The 18,461-nt window shown below is 51.7% G+C and overlaps 1 protein-coding gene across 1 annotated transcript in view; it reads right to left on the bottom strand.

Annotated features, from left to right (window-relative positions):
• GALNT17 (polypeptide N-acetylgalactosaminyltransferase 17) overlaps window positions 1–18,461 on the bottom strand; it is a 203,297-nt gene that overhangs the window by 118,406 nt on the left and 66,430 nt on the right. The window contains exon 3 of the mRNA XM_079324921.1: window positions 6,940–7,106. Within this exon, the coding sequence (XP_079181047.1) occupies window positions 6,940–7,106 (167 nt within the window). The remainder of the gene's footprint in view (window positions 1–6,939; window positions 7,107–18,461) is intronic.

Genomic DNA, 18,461 nt, shown 5'->3' with positions numbered 1-18,461 from the left:
AACTTTCACATTGGAGATGGAATCTCAGCAGAAGGGAAATGTGAGAACTCCCCTGGGGAATTGTCTGAGCAGCTCAAAGCAGAGAGAAGCTCCAGTGAAACAGAAGAGCTGCAATGTCCCAGCTCACAGCAGCACAGAGACCCTTCTGCCCACCCTGCTGTGTGACAGCAGCTCCCCACAGTGTCCCCAGGCAGCCACAGCCACCCCTGCCCTGTGCCCTGGGTGTCACAGGGGCACAGTGACCTGCTCTGGGTGCACAGGGGCACAGTGACCTGCCCTGGGGCACAGTGACCTGCCTTGGGTGTCACAGGGGCACAGTGACCTGCTCTGGGTGCACAGGGGCACAGTGACCTGCCCTGGGGCACAGTGACCTGCCCTGGGTGTCACAGGGGCACAGTGACCTGCTCTGGGTGCACAGGGGCACAGTGACCTGCCCTGGGACACAGTGACCTGCCCTGGGTGTCACAGGGGCACAGTGACCTGCCCTGGGTGTCACAGGGGCACAGTGACCTGCCCTGGGGCACAGTGACCTGCTCTGGGTGCACAGGGGCACAGTGACCTGCCCTGGGTGACACAGGGGCACAGTGACCTGCCCTGGGGCACAGTGACCTGCCCTGGGTGTCACAGGGGCACAGTGACCTGCCCTGGGGCACAGTGACCTGCCCTGGGTGCAGTCTGGGTCCAGTCCTCAGGTATCCCAGAATGGTTTGGGCTAAAGCTCATCTCATTCCCCCCTTTGCCATGAGCAGGGCCACCCTCCATAACCCAGGTTGCTCCAAGCCCTGTCCAACCTACCCTTGGACAATGAAATTCTCTAAAAAACTCCTACTCAAGAATCCCATGAGCCCTGGCCCAGGCCCCCTTATCAATGAGCAGGCTGATGTGCTTGTGTGGAAAAGCATCAGTGGCAACACCAGTGTCTGCACAGCTCCTGGGGATGCTGATCCTGACCAGATGTGCTCAAACCTCTGGAAACCATCATTGACTCACAGATCTCATCCCAACCCAAGCTAGGTGAAGTTATCCCTGATTTCACCCACGTTTCCCTCAGTCAGCAGCCACTGAGTGCTCTGCACTGTCAGCTCCAGCCTCAGGACCTGCAGAGCTGCTGCTGACCTTGAAGCTGTTCACCTGTTCTATCAGCTCAGGAAATGTTTCCTGCCCAGCTGAGGCACCTTCACAGCAGGGCCCAGCTCCACCTGCAGGGTTGGGAGGCCTGGAATGGAATGCCAGGGATTTGTGACTTGCACTGAGCGACAGCAGCTGTCACAAAGGGGCAGCCTGGCCCTTGGATCTGTTCCACACAACCTGCAGCAGGGACAAAGCATCTCCAGCTCAGGGACTCGCTGCCATTGCCACCTCTGCCTGGCACAGGGCTGGCACTGAGAGCATCCACCAGATGCTGAGCCAGGATAACCAGCCTGGGGCTCACAGTCTGGGACTGTGGATGGAAAGGAGCTCAGGAGACAGGATGGGAGCAGAGCAGTGGCCCCAGCTCCCCCACCCTCCCTAAGCAGGGGAGCATTCCTTCAGGCTGCACTCCTGAGGGTCCCAGGGTGCATCCACAGGGGCTGCACAGCCAGGAGTTCACTCCAAACACTGCCCTGGAGCCTCCTCTCTCTCCTCCCACACACACTCCAGCCAGCTGGAGCCTCCCTCAGAGCACACCCAGCATCCCTGCTCATTCAGGATGCAGTCTGGGGGGGTTTAATCTGTGCTGCTTCATGAGCTGCTTCCTGGAAAGATTTACAGAGAGAAACACTGCTGAAAATGCCAAAAGGTTCAATTTCAATCCTGCCTTTTGTTCTCCATCTGCCCCTATTGATTTTCCCTGAAGGGCAAGTCCAAGGCACTTGAATCCAATGGACCTGCTGCTCCATTAAAAACTCCAGCTGCAATGACTTCTGTTATCTATTACAAACTATTTTGCCACCTACACGAGCTGGGAAATGGGACTGCCAGGAAATGGAACCACCTGATGGCAAGGAAAGTAACCCCACCAAGGGCATCAGCCCAACTGCAAGCACAGAAACACCCACTGCTCCATCCCCACCCCAAATCCTGCCCAAACCCCTCCACATCCTGTGGCAGCCCCCAGAACTAAAGGTGGGAACTGGCTGTAGCCCCACAGAAAAGGAGCAAAGAGCAGCAGCACCAGAGAAGCTCAAGGATTTACCAGGAGCAGGGAATTCCTTGTGCAGCACTGGCCAGGTGGTCCTTGGGAGAGGACCACACCTCCTCCCCACCCCTAAGGAAAACATCCCTGTGTGTACCAGGCTCAGCTGGGTAGGAAAAGCTCCAGAGGCCAAGGTGTTATCACAAACACTGCAGGGCTCCAGGCCATGGGACCCCCCAGGCACCCTTGTCCCACATCCTCACCTGCCTGAAACTCCAAAGCCATCAGGGCTGGGATTTCTGCAAGAAATCATTAAAACAGCTCCTTCAACAGGCAGTAAATAAATGTGAACATTTTTCAGGGAGACTCAGAGCCAGGGGAGCCTCTGCAGCTTTTTACCTGCAGCTGGACAGGAGGAAGCTGTGACATGGGGAATGGGGGGATCAATCAGCTCTCACAGACAAAGCTGCTCCCAGTCAGGGTGTGCAGCTCAAGCCTCTGGTCATTTGGTTCAGCTAAAGAGAATCACACAACACCCTGAGTTGGAAGTGTCAGGAAAATTAATCCACAAACACCAGAGGTTTATGTCCAAAAAGGAGACAAAGGAGTCCTTTTGCTTTATTCAAATAAAGGGAGAGGCCATGGGACATTCCCCTGGGATCTCTCCAATTTTTGGAGGACACAGCCTCCTTTTTATCCCAATTTTCTGGCCACATTTCCCTCTGTTTCCCCATTGCCTGAGGTACTTGAGAGGCACAGACTTCCCAGAACACCTGATACCTGAGATTCCCCTCTAATGTATAATCCTGCCTTTTAATTTTTAATTCTTATGGAATTCATGTTTTTTCCCCATTGCTTCTTTCATCTTTCAATATCCAATTTCATTTATCAGCAAACCTACAGTTTATTTGTAAAGGCAAATCTCTTTTTAGTGGAATCCTTCCCATTGTTTTTTTTTTACCTCTCAGTGCTAGTTTTACCTACCAGCAGACCCACAGCTCCTTTGTAAAGACAAATCTGACATTCCTCTCACAGGGACCCACAAGGACCTTGGATCCCAACTCTTGTCCTGCACAGACACCCCAGCAAGCTCACCCTGTGCTGCTCTTTTCCACAGAGCTCCAGCTCCAAATCAACACCCCATCCATGCTCAGGCTGGAATATTCAGCTCCTTGCAATTTCCCTCTGAGCACAAACACCCAGGGGAAAAAGAGGCACAGGCACTGCTGCTGGAATGAGCAAAACAAGCAGGGGATCCCTGGAGTCCCAGGAATTTGCAATGCTGAGGCAAATTACAACCCTGAGCATGTCTCCCCTGGTGTAGCCAGCTCCTTTTATCCTAAGGGTTTCCTTTATTCCAACAGGTTTGCTTTTCAAAGAGATGTTATCCCAGATTAAAAACGCTAAAAGACACAACAACTAAAAGAAATAAAAAAGAAGCAGGTGCTGATTAAGCAACAGGCTCAAAGTGTGCAGCTGAGATAACACAGCATCTCAGGGGCACGTGGCTGCATCCTCCAGCAGCCTGGGAACCTCCTTATCACTGCCAAACACAACCTGCACACTGCCTCTGGAATTACAGCCCTGCAACAAGCACAAACAAAAGCAGCCTCCAAAAGAGTCTTTATGAAGTGTAATGTGCAGCTCAAGGGAGAAGGGGGTTCAAACTACAACTCCCCAAGCTGTCTCCTTCAAGGAGGGATTTTTTTTGTTGTTGTTACAATACATTGGCATCTTTTATCTATTTACAGCTCAGACATAAAGCATCAGAATGCCTGTGTTCATTAACTTTAATCTCTCACTGCACACTTTTGTCTTGTGCCATGCTGCTGTACACCAAAGCTGAGAGCAGGGAGTGTCTAATGAGGCTTCAGCAGCTCTTTGTTCCAGCCTGAGCCCTCACAGCAGCACCAGGCTCTGCTCCTGCCTGTGTCCCAGCTCTACCTGAAGGGCACAGAGCCAGCTGGGCAGGGCAGGGGGCTCCTGCCTCTACCCCTGGGGCTAGGCTTAAAATTTGATTTGAGAAATCTCTGTTGATATTTGGTGCTTTGTTCTTCAGTTACCCAGATTTGCTGTGGCTCCTCTTCCCCCCTGACAAAACTCACAGAAACCCCAGCCAGGGACTGTCCTGAGCCTTCAGCAATTTCCCCAAAGCTGCTCCTGGTAACCCTCTCAGGTGACACAGCTGAGCCCCCAAAGGCTTTTCCTGGGCTACAGCCACATCCCCACAGGAACTGTCCCTCTCTCCCACAGAGGCTGAAGAAATTCCTTCTTGTTCAACCCCAGCCTCCAAAGTCACACCCACACAGCCCCATCCTCTGCTTGATCCTCCAGGATTCATCTCTAAATCTGAGAGCTCATGAGGAACTATTTTCCTGTAATTATTTTCCTGTAGAAGCCAAATCTATTTATTATGATGACTTTGTTTGTAATATCCAGAGCATCAACTCTGCAATGTTGCTATTGCTGCTCAAAATTATTGCCTACCATTAGTGGGAACTCTGTGACAATGTTATTGCCATTAATAATTCCTGGCTGTCACTGCAGCTCCTCGAGGATGCTGAGAGGGAGCACATGGTCCCAGAGAAGTGTTCTGGCTTGTATCATTTCTTTTACATGAGAAAAGTAGATTATTACACGCTTGGGAGGAGCTCTTCATAAACATCTGCCAAGTTACCTCATTATCTTCCTTCAAATCTCTCCTTAAAAATCTCATTTGTTATGAGGCCTGCAAAGCCTCAGCAGCAGAACACTGGCATTATGAACTCACCTTCCCAGCTGATGGCATCACCTCAGTCCCCACCCCACTCTCCTTGTGTACCTCCATCCCAGTGTTTCTGAGGACAGAACTCCTCAGGGATGCTCAACCCTCAGCACAGCCCACCATGAGGGACCCTGGACACTCCTGATTCCAACCAAAGCACCCTGGGGGTGGGATGCAGTCTAGGTGTGCCTGGAGCCTGAATTTTCTCACCTTGTGCCCAAGAATTTGAACCTGTCCATCAGCTGGGCTCATCTCCCTGCCTCTCCCTCCCTGGTGCTGTACAACTCTCCAACACAACCCTGGCAGTGCCCCAGGCCAGGCTGGACAAGGCTTGGGGCAGCCGGGGACAGTGGAAGGTGTAGGGATGGCTCTGGATGGGCTTTAAGGTCCCTTCCAACCCAAACCTTTCTGGGATTCTGTGAAACCCCAGAGCTGGAAGTGCTTGAGCACAGCCCAGGCTCTGGGCACCCCTCTGGCTGCCCTGCCATCCCCAGCCCAGCAGTGACAAACCCCAGTGGTGCCTGCAGTCCCACAGTGGGTGCAGGGATTCCATCCTCATCCTCACTGCCAGGTGCAGCCCTGGCTGTGCAAGAGGCAGATGCTTTTGGAAGGATCTGCTTTGCTGTCCTGTGCCTTTCCAGCATCTCCAGAGCACCTGGCTCACCACCAGCCTCACAGTGAATGAGGAAAAGGCTGTTCAGAAACACATCCTTTGTGCACAGCAGCGAGGGGAGAAGCTCAGTGATTATCACCAGTGGCTTCTCTTTGAAAGAGTTCTTCTCTTTGCCCCATTAATAGGATGAAATTTGGAGAAGGAGCCTGTCATTCTGGTATTTTAAGCTCAAAGTGCTGGGCACTGTGAGACACCCCAGCAGAACCTCACCTGCACTTCCCCTTCAGCAGCCAAGTGGTTCCAGCTCTGAATTCCCACAGCTCCACCGTGGACACCATCCAAGCTTCTGGATGGAGCTGCTGTGATTCCCACCAGCTGAGGAGCTGCCCTCCTGATTCTTTTACTGGTAATTAGAACTCATCAGCTTTCTGTGGTGCTCATTACTGTGGTGTTTGAGTGCCTGTTTTTACAGCCTGAACAGCTCACTGTGCAACAGCTCCTCTCCTCACAGACAGAGCAGCCTCTCAGCTCCCTCTGGAAATGAGCTCTCCACATCCTGCACCCTGCCCTGCTCTTCCCTCCAATCACTGCATCCACAGCACTCCTTGATTAATTTTTTTCAAATAACATTGAAAGGATGAAAAGGCAGCACAACTAAAGAAGGCAGTAAACAAAGTCACTTAACTGTTTGCTTCCTTCACGAGGATTTTAACTGCCCTGATTACCTTGTCTGAGTGGATATGGGGAGAAAAAAAGACCTTACAAGAAGTTGAGTCTGAAAATGCTTCCTGCAGTTCTGTGTTATCAAAAGCCAGAAAGGAAGGAATGGCAACAATGACTGAAAGCAGGTGGAACCAAAGGATACTGGTGTCTGATGTGAGAAACCAAACATCCCCTCCAGGTTGTGGCAGGGCCTGACCTGGACAGCTAGGCTGGGATTATTTCCTCCTGTTCCTTTTTCCTGTTCCAAAACCAGAACTCAGGAAATGAGGGTCTCTTCAGAGCACCTACAAAGCCTGGGATGGTATTTTACAACAGGGAAATGAGGCACACACAGAGGAAACATCTCAGTTAGAACTCCTGGGAGGTGCCAGAGCAGAAATCCCTCTGGTCTCCAGGTCCTTGTCCTGGCAAATATTTAGAAGTGCATCTCTGCAACAAAGAGAATGTTATTATCAGAAACAAGGATACCTTGAAACCAGAGCTCCTGGATGCTACTGAAGGGAAAGGTCAGATGGTTCTGAGGTTTCTTTCACCTTCCAGCTCTCAGCTACATTTTCAAACAACTCTCTCAGACTAACTGTGTTTTGACCCTGTTCCTCACCAGCGAAGCTGCAGAGAACTTTGTGCCACCCCCTGACCCCACATGGCCCTGCCCCAAGAAGCCTTGAGGAGACTGGCAGAAGGCCAGCCCTGCAGGTGGAGTGGGGCTGCCGTGCTGCTCACCCTCATCACTGTTGTCATCCACCAGGATGATCTCCTTGAGCAGGGGGGCGGGGGTGTGGTTGACGGCGCTGTGCACCGAGCGCAGGATCACCGACAGCGCCTCGTTCACAAAGATGAAGATGATGGAGATCTGCGGCAGCTCCTTCCCGTACTTCAGCTCCTTGCACCTGCAGCACCAAGGGCACAGAGAGACATGGGGTCAGCAGAGCTCAGGCACGTGCAAAAGCCACAGGGCTGCCACCTCCAGCTGTGCACTGCCTGCAAATCCATCCTTGCATCGCTGCTGAGAGGAGAAAACAGCACAGCAGAGCATCCCCAGCTCAGAGAGCACAACCAGAGCTCACCTCACCTGTGTGTGGGGCAGGTAAGCAAGAGTGGCCTCCAGAACACAGGAAATGCCTCTAGCAGTTCAAGGGAAACTCCCCAGACCCACTGTCCCAGGATTTACAGGTGCTCAGAAATAGCACTTGGGAATTTTCTTCCCATTTTCCTTGGAAAGAAATGAACATAAAATGAACTGTGGTTAAATAGCCTCCATACATGTTTTTGCTCTCTCAGCAGATACTTGTGAGCAATTCCTGTCTCTGAAGCAGTGTTGTGACCTGGTGTCTCTGAGTCCACAGCCAGGATGGTTAAAGCCAAACCCTTGTGACCATCTGTTCAGGAATCATTGCTTAGCTCAGGAAGGTTTGGGGCTGGGTCTCTGCTCACAGAGACTTCAGAGCAGGACAGAAGCAGGATCTCCCAGGTTTCCATGCCTGGCAAGTCCATGTTCCACGGGCACTGCAGAGCTGGAGAGAGGCACAGCCATGGGGCAGCTCCCAGGGAAGGGCTGCTCAGTGACCCCAGCTCTGCAGGGAGCACAGGGACACTGATCTTGTTTCACTGCCACGTTTCAACTCTTAACACAGCAACTGTGGAAAGTAAACAGGAGATCTTAACCCACCTCCAACAGTTTAATTCAACTCTCCAGCTTCCCCAGCACCAGATCCATCTGGGGTAAGGATGGAAGGAGCCCTGCCCCCTCCCCACATCCATGACAGATTAGCCACACAACAGGAGCAGAGTTCCCAGAATTACACTGAGTGTGCACAGAGCAAACCCTGCCCAGATAAGCAGAGAAAGACCAAAGGCAGTGACATCCCAGCAGCTCCTCAACTCCCCAGCAATGCATTTCATTGTCCTGGGTGTTTCTTAGGCAACAGCAGGCATTCTTCAGACTCCAGATGAGACTTGGGAGACAAAGACTTCCACAGAAACAGTTTTCTTTATGAATCTGCTTTAGTTAAACAAGTTTGCTGAGTGAAAACATGGTTGTGTTTCTTGATTTAATTATTGTCTACCCTACAGCAAGCCATGAGCTCAACAGAAGGGAACCAAACACTGAAAAGGATTTTCCAAAGGGAAAATATTTCTCTAAAATCAATGAATGGTCATGATGGGGCAAAGTGACAAGTGACCCTGAAATCCTGCCAAGAAAGCCAAACTAAACTGACTCAGACATTAAAAACAGCTTCTGGTAGCTGTTGATACCTGCTCCAATGAAGTCAAGGTTGTCACAGGAGCAGGAGAGTTTCCTTTTAATCATTGTTCACCTCTGGGCAGCCTTCCCCCAGGAATGCTGCAGGGGATAAAGAGCTCTGCTTGTGATCAAAGAGCTTTGGAGGCAAATCCAGGCCCAGCTCTTTGAGGTTCATTCTCTGCTCATTGGCATTCTCCCTGCACCAGGGATCTCCCTCCCCAGTCTCTGGGGACAGGCAGACAAAGAGCCAGGAGAGGAGATGAGCCTGGCAGGGAGGAGTGGGAAAGGCCACCCCACACTGCTGGGGCACAGGCAGGAGAGGCTTGGCACAAACACCCTGCTCTGGTGGCTCTGGCTTCCACCAGGGGCTGGCAAGGCAGCAATTTTAAACCAAATTAACATCAAGTTTCTTGTGTTCCTCCCACAGGGTCCCTTCAGTGCTGGTGCCAAAAGCTGGAGGGTGAGTGATGCTCTGCCACAGCCTGCAGCTCCACGAGGATTTTTCCAGTGGACAAACCAGCAAATATCCCTGCAAGTGTGCAGGGAAACACCTGGAGCAGCTGGGCTGTCCTGGCGCAAGGAGGGGAAAGGGGGAGAGCAGCACTTGAGCTCAGACAAGGCCAGGGAGAAGCTGCAGGAAACAGAGGGAATGGGCAGGGCATAGGGTTTGGGATGTTGGGTGGTTTGGGTTTTTTCTTTTAAACACTTTTCATAGAGAAAGGGATGATCTGGATGCTTTATCCCTCAGCCCATGTGCAGGCAGAGGCACAGGTGTGACTGCTTTACTCTGGGAACACTCAGAGCCTGCAGGGAGCACTCACTGAGCTCAGCAGCCCCCACACCTCCCTCCTCTCCTGCACCCCCAGGAACACCACCCTGGCCACCTGAGGGGCTGCCTTCCCTGCAGGGCTGGGCAGGCACAACCTGGGAAACCCCAGCTGCCTTCAGAGCTCCAGTGACAACCCTGAGGAGCAGCACAGAGAACCCAGCACCGAGCCCAGGTCCCAGCAGGAGCTCCAGGGGCTCAGGAGAGTCCCAGGCAATGCAAAACCTCCCCTGAGACTCCTGACACCCACAGTTATCCCCTCAGCCTTTGGCTGTGTGCCAGCCAAGGCCTTTGGAATTCAGATCCCAGGCCAAAATATTTCAAAACTCAGTGAGACCTAAGAGCCCCTTCCAGTGCCTAAAGGGGGCTGGAGAGGAAATTTTTGCAAGGACAAGCAGTGACAGGATAAGGGGAAATGGTTTTTAAGCTCAAAGAAAGTCATATTGGGCAGGAATTGTTCCTGTGATTGGGGCAGGGCTGGCACAGGGTGCCCAGAGCAGCTGTGGCTGCCCCTGGATCCCTGGCAGTGCCCAAGGCCAGGCTGGACAGGGCTGGAGCAGCTGGGACAGTGGGAGGTGTCCCTGCCTGGGACAAGATGGGCTTTAAGGTCCCTACAACCCAAAGCACTTGGGATTCTGTGAATCTCAGGTTTTATTTCTAACACCCAGCTCATGGCCAGCCCAAAACAAGTCTTGTTCTAGGACACTGAACGTTCAAGGGAACACTCCCTACATTTGAAAACTTCTCCATTTAAATTAAAAACAAGGGCTTTAGACCACCACAACACATTGCAGCGTCAGTGATTACTCCCCAGCTAAAGCCCATCATGTGATGTTAATTTAGTCATGTTCATCATCCCATCAGTACCAAAAGGCTGTTCTCACCCTGCCCATGGAGCCACATCTGCAGTGGCCCCAAGGCAATGTCCTGCCACATCTGCAGGACAGAGGCACTGGGCAGTCTGCAGCAGGGCCTGACTGGATAAACTGAGGGAGGCTGCAGGTGGTTCTTCCCCCATCCCTGCCTTGCTAGGTGGAAATATCTCCCTGGCCCAGCACAGAGCACCTGCCAACATCTGGAAACTAATTAGTGCAGGTTACACAATTACATTTTGCCCCACTAAACCCTGCTCTCTCCAATTAAACCTAGGCTGGCACCTGCTTGTAGGATTTATATCAAAATAGAAAGAAAGAGCCACCTTACAGTTTTGTCTCTCCTTTAGATCAATGGGATATCAAAGAGGCATTTTATGTCCCATTAAATCATGCTTGAACATGTTCCATTAAATCATGCTCACAAAACTCTCCAAGTCTGAGGAGGCTGGGGAAAAACTCCTCATGTTCAGCACTGAGTTTAATTTAAGGACCTTGCTGAGGTTTCATTGAGAAATATTCCTGGCCTTCAATAGGACAGGGGAAAGGGTTTTCCTCTGTCCTTGGTCCAAGGCTCAGGCATGAAGGGAGAGATTTAGGTGGAGATCAGGAGAGGTTCTTCCCCAGAGGTGCTGGCACTGCCCAGGCTCCCCAGGGAATGGGCACAGCCAGAGCTCCAGGAGCTGCCAGGGATGGACAGGGAGGGATTGTTGGGGGGTCTGTGCAGGGCTGGAGCTGGGCTGGGGATCCTTGGGGATTCCTTTGAACTCAGGAAATTCCAGGACATCTTTTCTCACTTCAGAACAGACTGAGGAGCTGATGACTGACACCAGTCCCTGCATTAAACAGCTCCCAACATCCCCCCAGCCCCTCCTCCAGGGACACAGCACCTGGGTGGGTGCAGAAGTGACACAACTCCTCCACTGTGACCACCACCACCTTTATTGGGTCCCAGATCTTTACTCTGCATAAAGCCCAAGTCTGCAAACATGAGAACCTGCAAGGCAAACCCACAAAACAAACATATTTACAGAGAACATCTTTTCACCTGAATCTTTGCAGTTCCTGGTTTATGTAAGAAACCATCCCAAAACAAAGGAGGGGAGCTGGGGGAAGGGGAAGCAGGGCTGAGTTTCTGCTGAACAGCATGGCACACATCAGGCTGGATTAATCAAGTCAGCCAAATTCAAATGACAAAAAGCATAAAAGCCCAGCTCTGCTCCAATGAATGTTTGCCTGCTTTGAATCCTCTGATCATTTGTTTTCTGCTCAGCACACAGCTGTAAATCCACTCTTAGAGCAGCACTGAGATTAGGATGTTTATTGTCTGTCTCAGTAACAGAAAAGGGATATCCCAGCATTTACTGCCCATGATCCCTCAGCAGAAAAATCACCTGGAATCACAGCAAATGCTCCTGGAGCCCAGGAGAGGGGCCATAAAGTGGCAGCTAACATTTACACACCTCCTCTTCCTGCCCAGTGATTTAACAAGATCCACTCTAGCACTCAATTAACAGCTCTCACCTGTTCTCTGGGGCACAAAACCATTTCCATCAACCACCTGGAACTGCCCTGCCTGGCATCAGCCAAACCCCAATGGTTTCTACACCTTCCCTTCCCAATATAACCCACTGATCAACACCAATAAATGCAGTTTATGGACAGCCTGGAGTGTGGACAGATCCAAGACAACAGAGGCTCCCCTCACTGCTTGGGTTTGCACAGAGCTGCCAGGGGATGTCTGTGCCCTTTCAGAAAGAAAACAACTCAGTGAAAGGGCCAATAATACACTCAATTCCTTCAGGAGAGCTTTAGGGTGGAGATCAGGAAAGGTTCTTCCCCCAGAGGTGCTGGCACTGCCCAGGCTCCCCAGGGAATGGGCACAGCCAGAGCTCCAGGAGCTGCCAGGGATGGACAGGGTGGGATTGTTGGGGTGTCTGTGCAGGGCTGGAGCTGGGCTGGGTGATCCCTGGGGGTCCCTTCCAACCCAGGATACTCTACAAATCTGTGATGCCCTGAACAGCTCTGAGCTGGGCACTCAGGCTGCAGCTTGATCTGCCCCCAGATCACTGAGCAGAAATCCTGCTAACCCTGAGAGAGCTGGAATCCCTAACACCAGAGGCTGCATCAAAGATTATATCCACCCTTGGTCACAGGAATTACCTTCTACCTTCCATGATGTATCATCCACTCCTGACAGCTCCCACATCTACCCTGCACAGATCTCAAAATTTCTAGACTGCCACATTTCCTTAATTTGTGCCTTTCACATGGCTCCTTCCCCCATCCCAACATCAAATGCTCACCCAAGTTTTAAGTGGAGATGAAATCCCATTAAGTGTAGCTGTCCCCATTCCCAGGGAGGAAGCAGCACTCCATTCCTCTGAAAGCCTGCTCTGGTCAAGTTCCCTGGATTTCAGATATGTTCAGTGTTTTAAAGGGATTACTTGGATTCAGACACAAACCAGGCTGCAACAGGCTATCTGAAATTATCCAGCAGTAATTTGATTTTCCTAGTGATGCTCTTCTAATCAGTCCAGCCTGGAGCCATCTCTCCAACAGGGGGCACAGGCAGAGCTTGTCAAGATCCAAAGACAAAACTGGGAGGAGTAAAGAGGTGAAGAAGTAGAGAGGTATTAGAAGAACCCCACTGAAGGAAATGTAGCTGCTGCTCAATCTCAGAACACTGATCGTGGTTTATAATCCCAGTTCTAATAAGCAAGGGAGAGAAAAATCCAGCCTCACCCTCACTGGGTGCAGCAGTCCCACCCTCTGGCTGGGGATGCATTTTTGCATTTGATGGAACCACCACAGAGACAGAACCTTTTGCCCTGAGCTGTTTTCCTCCAGCTGGAGCTCCAGCAGAGGCTGTGTGTGGAGATTAGGCCAGGCCAGAGCAGGGTCCCAGCTCAGCCCCAGCTGCAGAGGGCACTGCCAGCTCCACTCAGGCTCAGCCAAGGCAAAGGCAGGAGAGACCAAATGGAAAGTGAAGAAATGCCAGTGGAACACAGAACCCTCTGACACAGGGAAGGGCTCAAATGTCCCTACAACCTGAGAGAAGAGGTCACACACAGGGGTCCTGGGCTTCCTGTCCTTCCTTGGGCACAAATCAAGGAATCACTGAGGCTGGAAAAGCTCTCTAAGGCCATTGAGCCCAGCACCACCCTGTTCACCACAGTGCCACACCCACAGTGGGAACTCCCCTTGCAATGCCTGACCACCCCCAAAACCCAATCTAAACCTCCCCTGGCCAGCCTGAGGCTGTTCCCTCCTGTCCCTTCCCTGGGAGCAGTCTGACCCTCCTGGCTGTCCCCTGCTGTCAGGTTAAGCCATGACAACTGTCCATCCCCCAAAGCCAGGACACAAAGCACTCCCTGTGCAGTGCCCACATCCCACTCAGGATGGGCAGGCCCTGCTCTGCTTTGGATGGATGTCAGGTCTGGAAAATCCACCCAGGAGAAAAGGTCAATGGAATAAGAGCAGGAAAACAGCAGCCAGCTGTGTGCAGCCTGGAACACACAGAAGCTGGGCTGACTGGTGCCTGGCACAGGGGAGGATGGCAGCAGCCTGGGATGGAAGGTGGCTCTGGGCACACAGGACTGTGCTGTGCTCGTAGGGAACACACTCAGGCTGGTGCAGGAGAGGGACTGCTCTGTGCTGCCTCACAGGGAGGAGTGAGGAGCACAACTGCTCAGTCTGACTGATCTGAGGGTGTGTTTCATAACCACAGCACCATCAGCTCTGATGCTGCACACCCTTCATCTTCCCAGGGTGTTCAGCACACAAATGTCCCCCAGAGCATGAAGGGGACATCTCCACATGTCCTTCTGAAATGCCACCAGTAGCAACCACCATGGGGAGGGCTGAACACCCTGGCTGTGCAGAACACCCATGGCACCCATGTGCTGCTCCCTCACCCTCTGGAATTATTGCTGCAGCTCCTAAGGGGGGTCCTACTGCAGCTCTCTCCAGCTGTGTGGGATCAGCACACAGGAAGAGCCAGACACAAAAATCTGTGACAGCTGGCACAAAATGAAATCACAGAATCATTGAGTGGGGTTTGGTTGGAAGGGACCTTAAAGATCATCTCAGCCCATCCAGATCCTGTGTACCTGTGGATGAACACAGGGCAGACACAGAATGTGGTGGTTCTGATTATCAGCGCATCTCTTTATAAAAATAGATCCTGATGATGTGCTCCCCAAGATTTCCTCCTCTCCTCCATATCACAGTCTCTCTCCCTCCTGCCTGCCCCCCCCCCCCTTTATTTTTAATTCTGAGCACCCAGGAGCTCCCCAGTCTGGATCCTGACTTATTAATGATTTCTCTTCTGGCCATCACACTAAACAAATCCAGCTAACGTGCTTATCAGGAGCTTATCCCTTCCTGACATTTCAGTCTTGTACCAGGCTCAAGGGTTTGAATATTTAAACAGGCAAATATTATTTTGATCAGCAGAATAAATGACTTATTACTTCCTGTCCTTAAAAACATCATGAACATCACAGAAGTGTTCAGCTGTGTGGACACAACTTCCACAGAGCTGTTCCTGTAAAACATGGCTCAGGAGCAGAGAGAGAGCTCCACTCACACATATTTAAATGCCTTTTCTACAATGAGCTATGGAACTGCCATGTTAAAGCCAAGAGTGTGTGAGAGACAGTTCAGTCAGAATTAGTGCACAGGAAGTGAAATTCTCCCCCAAATTCCTATCCCAGACACTTCAGGAAAACATCAGCTTGCAAAGGAAGGAGTCACCACTGCATCTCTCAGTTCTCAAAAAAGCTACTCAAATAGGAAGCACCAGCAATTGGGGAGATCAGGAGCCCTCCCATGGTGTGGTGCAGGAGCCCACAGCCAGCCAGAGTGTCCCTGGCACTTCTCAGGACAGCACCAGGAGTGACATCCACTGCAGCCAGTTCCTGCACAGAGCCCCTGGCTTCTCATCAGGACAGCCTCAGCCCCAAGGTCTCCTCGTGGCCACATCTGGCCATCCACAGCACAGCTGGAGGCTCCCAGTTTGACAAGTCCCCAGGAGAAGGAGGCTGCTGTCCCCTTAACCAAGGCATCAGGGGTTTAAGCAACATAAGATGTCAAAGTTCTGATGCTCAGGGATGAAGTGGTCACCCCGAGGGGTCAGGGGGTCAGCAGGACTCAGGAGCAAAGACTGCAGGTCCTGCTGCCTGCCTGGTGCCCTTTCTCTCCTCCCAGACAAGGAAGATTGGGCAGGGAGGAAATTTAGGAGTATTTTTTCCTCTGTTTGTTCTAAAACAGTGCCCTGCAAACACAGCTGAACTCAGAGTGATGTCCAAGCAGGCATGGAGTGAAGGAGCATTTTTCATGATCACAGCAGAGGAAGCAGCACCCTGAGCTCCCCTGTCATGAGGATCCCAGGCTGTGAGACAAGGTCAGCCTGACTCCATCACCACAGCAGCTCCTGTTTCCAGGGCAGGCAGGGAACCCTGGCTCTGCTCCACAGGCCAGCACCAGATCCTGGCCACTGTGAGGGGTGAGCACTCACAGATGAAAGGCAGTAATGTCAAATTGTAAATTAACACTAAAGTGTAAATTAACAGTAAATTGTAAATTAACAGTAAGTTGTAAATGAACAGTGCATGTTCTGCCAGCCTCTGATAGAGGAGCTGCTGCTCTGTAGCTGCTCCTGTGGGCACAGTGCTGGACAAGGTAATTCACAGACAGCTCATCTCAGGCAGAGCTCCCTTCAAGGCTAATGAAGTGACATTGCCACTGCCAAAGGGCAATTTATTCCTGCCCTCCATCCCAGGTACGTTTCTGTCAGGTAAAACCCACTGAAGCTGTTTTTTGGGAAGGTGAAAATACCTTTTTCCTCCCCCATCAGAGGCAGCCCCAGGCTGAACGTTCAGACAAACATCAGTGAGGGCAGGGAGCCCTTCGTGTCCCAGCCAGGAATTCCAGAGGGACAGTGCCACCAGCAAATGTCACAGCTCTGCTCAGGCAGGGTGGGATAAATCTGGCACTGCTGGAAACCTTCCCTGTCAAACTGAAAATGAAATCCTTGGTATAGAGCCTGAGGTAGGAGTGTTTTACTTGATAGATCTCACGGGAACCCAGGATTTTGACATCCCCAGGACAGACTTGGGGCAATGAAAAAGAAAAGTGGCCACCACTTGTGCTGCCTGGAACAAGGTGGAATGATGCCACTGCTGGAAGAGCTGGCATAAAAATGATGAACTTAAAAGGCACAATGGACTTTTAGAGACAGCTCTTCTTTTTTTGTGATCACAGAGCCATGCTGCTGATGGCTTTATGAACTGGAAGATGAAGAGGTTTTTAAATCTTTCCTGTTACATACAGAAATCACTGGATCAGTTTGTTTAACCTCTGCCACAATTGGATCAGCCTCAGCAGAGGGGTGTCACTGAGCCCTGTGTGCCAAATTCCTGCATGGAGAATGTCACACAGGGAGGGCTCTGCCATCCCAGCAAATGTCACACAGGGAGAGTTCTGCCATCCCCAAATCCCAGAGCTGGCCCCAGGGAGAGCTCTGCCATCCCCAAATCCTGGAGCTGCCCCAGGGAGAGCTCTGCCATCCCCAAATCCCAGAGCTGCCCCAGGGAGAGCTCTGCCATCCCCAAATCCCAGAGCTGGCTCCAGGGAGAGCTCTGCCATCCCCAAATCCCAGAGCTGGCCCCAGGGAGAGCTCTGCCATCCCCAAATCCCAGAGCTGGCTCCAGGGAGAGCTCTGCCATCCCCAAATCCTGGAGCTGCCCCAGGGAGAGCTCTGCCATCCCCAAATCCTGGAGCTGGCCCCAGGGAGAGCTCTGCCATCCCCAAATCCTGGAGCTGCCCCAGGGAGAGCTCTGCCATCCCCAAATCCTAGAGCTGCCCCAGGGAGAGCTCTGCCATCCCCAAATCCTGGAGCTGCCCCAGGGAGAGCTCTGCCATCCCCAAATCCTGGAGCTGGCCCCAGGGAGAGCTCTGCCATCCCCAAATCCTGGAGCTGCCCCAGGGAGAGCTCTGCCATCCCCAAATCCTGGAGCTGGCACTGCCACAGCCCAGCCCAGGCTGCTCACCAGGCCACATTGGTGAGACACTTGCATTGCTGTGGGTAAAAAGAATAAAAATGAGTCTCAAGCACTATCAAAAGGGTTAAAATCAGCAGATGGGGTTGATTTAGATCTGCTCTTCCCCTCATATTCCAATGTCAGGTACCAGTTCACTGATGCAATTAAGTGTCCATAAATACTGTTGCCCCTTGATGCAGGGGACATTCAGGATGGAGAGTTAACAAAGCAAAGGCCACACACAAACATTCACCCCAAAGTGTCAGAAGTTTCCCTTGACTCCACAGAGGAAGCTCCACACCAGCCCTGCTGTTCTGGGGAGAGATTTGCTCCTGTGTGGCTTTTCTGCTGTCACAGGTGACATCTTCCACCTCTGCCAAAACAGAGAACAGACAGAACTGGGAGACAAAGGTGAGCAGCTCAGAGCCTGAGCACACAAAGGCACCCAGTTTAACCCAGTGCAAAACTGCAACACCATGAAATACCTCCCACAGGTGGGGAGGGATCCAACCCAACACAGCCAAACAAAAGCTGAATTACCACAAGGTTAAGAAAAAAAAACACAAATAAAAATACTTCAACTTCTCCCTGTCCTCTCATAAAACCCCAAACCAAAACACAGTGAATTTTCAGTGACAGGCTGGAGGTGTCCCACAGGTGGGGTTTAACATCCTTGTTGTGCCTGCCTTGACCTGCAGAGATCCAAAGGACAGCAAAGGACAGCAGGATCCAAAGGGAGCAGCCACAGCTCCCTCTCACAGGCACTCAGGGAGCCTCTCAGTGCTGCTCCATCCTAGATTTGAGGCTGGAGATTGGTTTGCTGCCACACCAGAGATGCTGACAGGAGCATCTAAAGGCTGACACAGTGACACAGCTACTCTGTCCCCCTGCACCAGCCCAGCCCCCAGGAGAGGTGCAGAGAGCACACACTGCCTGGCTGGCTGTGTCTGGAGGAGCACTGGCCATGGATGTGGCACTTGGGGACATGGTGCTGGCCTTGGCTGGGCTGGCCTGCACTCAGTGGTCTTGGAAGGCTTCTCCAACCTAAATAATTCCATGACACACTTGACAAAACACAGCAAACTCATATCAATGAATCTGAAAGGCTTAAATGTGATTTCTGATGAGCTCAACTCTACAGCTTCCCAAGACATCCTCATCACCTCCATACACCACAGGTTTGGATGCACCCATGAAAAATGGGGAATTCTGGGCTCTTCTCTCTCATCCTCACCTTACCAAAGCCACTCACTTTT

This window comes from Erithacus rubecula (genome assembly GCF_903797595.1).
Source record: "Erithacus rubecula genome assembly, chromosome: 22".
Taxonomy (NCBI): domain Eukaryota; kingdom Metazoa; phylum Chordata; class Aves; order Passeriformes; family Muscicapidae; genus Erithacus; species Erithacus rubecula.
This window is presented reverse-complemented; position numbering and strand designations above follow the sequence as displayed.